Here is a 3,800-nt window from a genome sequence, read left to right on the forward strand (position 1 = left end):
ACAAGATAGTTTACTGACATTTAACAATACGTGTAGAGCATTAATTTCCTGATTCCAAGTTTGCCAATCTAAGATCACTGAGCCCTTTGGGAAATTATAGCACATTGGCTACATGTAATACTGTTGTTATAAGAACTGTGCTCTCATGCCTATATGGCAATGCAGTGCAAACATGCAAAGAGGTATCCTCCTATTTCTGTGTGTTCTCAGCACGAACACAGTATCTGGCTGTGAACTTTTTGGCAGGTTTGATATGCCAAGTTTGTTTAAGGAAGGTGACATAATGATCGGAGGAATCTTCCCAATCTTGATCAAACAGATACTCAGCACCTCTACATTTGATAAGGAGCCGCCTAAAGTGCAGTGTGAAGGGTATGATTTAACACAAATGGCTTTTTCATATGTCATGCATGTATGTTTATTTGTGTTTTAATTCTTGACATTGTACTTTATATACATGTGAAGCAATAGCTGGGTTACTTTGATCAATCACTAAAATGTCCTTAGATTTGACCTGCGAATTTATCGATGGACACAGGCAATGTTATTTGCCATTGAAGAAATCAACAATGATCCTGCTCTCCTTCCAAACATATCTCTTGGCTATAGGATCCTTAACTCATGCGCATCTCCTACAAATGCTCTACGTGCTGCACTAACACTGGCTAGTGGAGCAGAGGAGGTAGATGTATCTTCTCATTGCCCTCCAGCTATATCTGCCCTTATTGCAGAGTCTGGGTCATCTCAGTCAATAGCTGTGGCTGGAATTCTTGGACCCTTTCATATGCCAATAGTAAGAGATAAAGTTTTTTATTTTATGATGCTAAGTGATATTGGTTTTATGGCATTGTATGATGTAACATTGCATGTACACTCTTTCTGTGTTCTATTCTCTTTTATAGATCAGCTACTTCTCAACGTGTGCTTGTCTGAGTGACAGAACTAAATATCCTACATTTTTTAGAACAATCCCCAGCGACTATTTCCAGGCAAAAGCTTTGGCTGCACTGGTCAAACATTTTGGATGGCAGTGGATTGGAGCCATACAGTCAGACAATGATTATGGACGTAATGGAATTCTTGCTTTTAAGGAGGAGGTTGAAAAGTTTGGGGTTTGTGTTGCTTTTGTTGCATCAGTTCTACGCACGTACACAAGAGATGAATTTCTAGAAGTTGTGGAAATAATTAAACAGTCGTCTGTCAAAGTAATTTTAGCTTTTTCTGTTGATGGTGATTTTTATCCTTTGATGCAAGAGATTGTGAACCAGAACATTACAGGAATTCAATGGATTTCTTGTGTGGCTTGGATAACATCATCTCGACCATCCACGCCTGAAATGTATAGATCCTTTGGTGGAACAGTGGGATTTGTAATGCAGAAGATGGCTATTCCTAAGCTTAATCACTTTCTTACAAGTATTAGTCCTTATACAGATCCAAATGCACCTTTCGTGAAGGATTTCTGGGAGATTATCGTGGGCTGCACACCTGTTTTGCCAGGGGTACATGCAGCTACTGAGGACACAACGAAAAGATGTACAGGCAATGAAACATTAATGAATTCCGAGAATGATTTCTTCAATGTCACAGAGCTCAGAGTGACCTATAATGTCTATAAAGCGGTTTATGCTATTGCACATGCTCTGCATCAGCTGGTATTTTGCCAACCAGTTGGAGCACAAACAGTAAAGCGATGTTTAAACCTGACAGATATTCAACCCAAGGAGGTGAGAAATAGTGCACCTGAAAGCTACAATCGTTGAAATTGTTTAAACAAAACCAATAATTGAATATTTATATGTATCTAATGCATTATCTTTTCCTCTCTAGGTCAGTAAAAAATTACAAAGGGTGAATTTCACAAATCAGTTTGGTGATGAGGTGTTTTTTGATGAGAATGGCGATCCTCCTGCTTCTTATGATGTCATTAACTGGCAGTTGATAAATGGAAAAGTGCAACATGTGACACTTGGTCATTTGACATTTGCTGCAAATGGTGATTACAAGCTCAGCATCGAGGAGGAAAAGATAGTGTGGAGGACAGGGAAAACAGTAATCATGATGTCTCTCTATTTTACATGCAGTACACTTTTAGTATCTCATCCTTTAGTATTCTCTTGTTAACACATAATCATTTACAGCTACAATATTTAAATATTTCTTTTGTCACAGGTCCCCACATCGGTGTGTTCTAATGTTTGCCCAGTTGGAACCAGAAAAGCTCAAATTCGGGGAAAACCTATATGTTGTTTTGACTGTGTACCCTGTGCTGATGGAACTATAGCCAACTCAACAGGTAGACAAGGGATCAATAACAAGAGTGCATGTCCCATATTAAGTTAAAAGTGTACAATTTAACATGCTTGTTTAGTGTCTACATATAACTAATATTTAAAATATTGACTTACTGCATGATATGATTTTATTAAAAGTAATTTTAATTTATTACTATTCCAAGTACAATTGTATATTCTATTAAAATGTTATCTACATACATCACTTACCCTTTCTGTTTATCCTCAACAGGTGCAGCAGACTGCACACCTTGTCCAAAGGAATACTGGTCCAATGAGAGAAAAGATGATTGCATTCCTAGAACTATTGAGTTTCTGAAATATCATGAGCCCATGGGAATAGCTCTAACACTTGTATCCCTGTTAGGGGCCTCTCTCTCCTTGGCCACAATGGTGGTTTTTATCAACTACAGAGAAACTCCTGTGATAAAAGCCAGCAACTTTGAGCTGAGCTCTCTCTTATTATTCTCTCTTTTTCTGTGTTTTCTCTGTCCTCTCACTTTCCTTGGTCGGCCAACAGTCTGGACATGCATGCTGCGCCACACCGCTTTTGGTGTGACATTTGCCCTTTGCATTTCCTGTGTCTTGGGAAAAACCATTGTTGTTGTCACAGCCTTCAAAGCCACATTTCCTGGTAACAACATTGCTGGAAAGTTTGGTCACACACAACAAAGAATCATCATTTGCTCCTGCACTTTGATTCAAATAGTAATATGTGTGTTGTGGCTGAGTTTAAACCCACCTTACCCACATATGTTGTTCACATACAGCAATAAGATTATTGTTCTTGAATGTAATACAGGTTCTCAGGCTTCTTTTTATGCAGTTTTGGGATACATAGGTGTCCTTGCAATCATTTGTTTGATCCTTGCATTTATGGCAAGAAAACTTCCTGATAATTTCAATGAAGCCAAATTGATCACATTCAGCCTGCTGATATTCTGTGCTGTGTGGATTACCTTCATCCCAGCATACATCAGCTCTCCTGGAAAGTTCACTGTAGCTGTAGAAATATTTGCAATTTTGTCTTCAGCTTTTGGCTTATTAAGTAGCATTTTTGCACCCAAGTGTTACATAATATTTCTTAAGCCAGAAAAAAATACCAAGAAACATGTTATGGGAAAAATTATAAACTAAAAAAAACAAAAAAAAAAACCAAAAACATTAACCAATTAAATTATTTTGCTATTTTTGTGTTTACACCATGTATTATTACATTAGTAGACATTACGAGTCACTTAACTCATTCACTGCCAGCCATTGGCAGTGAATGAGTTAAACCCATTGACTCATTCACTGCAATTGACGGCTATAGACGTCAATGGCAGTGAATGAGTTAAAATTCTGTGACACATTAAATAACAGAGTTTTGGAAAAATACATACTTATATCTAATTTTTGACTGATAAGGGATTTATAATTAACTTGTGCAGCACGGTGGCATGTTGGTTAGTACTGATGCCGCATAGCAAGAAGGTCCTCCATCAGACCGGGGTCTTTCTGTGT

At 37.8% G+C, this 3,800-nt stretch overlaps 1 protein-coding gene across 1 annotated transcript; it reads left to right on the forward strand.

Moving 5' to 3' along the window:
• The first annotated feature begins 283 nt into the window (after window positions 1-283).
• LOC146618999 (extracellular calcium-sensing receptor-like) lies at window positions 284-3,431 on the forward strand. The gene is made up of 6 exons (XM_085370149.1): window positions 284-372; window positions 508-793; window positions 903-1,475; window positions 1,831-1,953; window positions 2,173-2,296; window positions 2,533-3,431. Exons 1-6 carry the CDS (start codon window positions 284-286, stop codon window positions 3,429-3,431), a joined length of 2,094 nt encoding a protein of 697 aa, XP_085226275.1.
• Window positions 3,432-3,800: the final 369 nt, after the last annotated feature.

Source organism: Diplotaxodon limnothrissa, linkage group LG14 (genome assembly GCF_057381915.1).
Source record: "Diplotaxodon limnothrissa isolate DT_005_m linkage group LG14, D_limnothrissa_male_GT1.1, whole genome shotgun sequence".
In the NCBI taxonomy this organism is placed as follows: Eukaryota; Metazoa; Chordata; class Actinopteri; order Cichliformes; family Cichlidae; genus Diplotaxodon; species Diplotaxodon limnothrissa.

Coding starts and splice junctions, on each gene's coding strand:
- LOC146618999 (XM_085370149.1), top strand. CDS start 284: ATGATCGGAGGAATCTTCCCAATCTTGATCAAACAGATACTCAGCACC. Junction 373..507: donor CCTAAAGTGCAGTGTGAAGG/GTATGATTTAAC, acceptor AAATGTCCTTAG/ATTTGACCTGCGAATTTATC. Junction 794..902: donor GACCCTTTCATATGCCAATA/GTAAGAGATAAA, acceptor TCTCTTTTATAG/ATCAGCTACTTCTCAACGTG.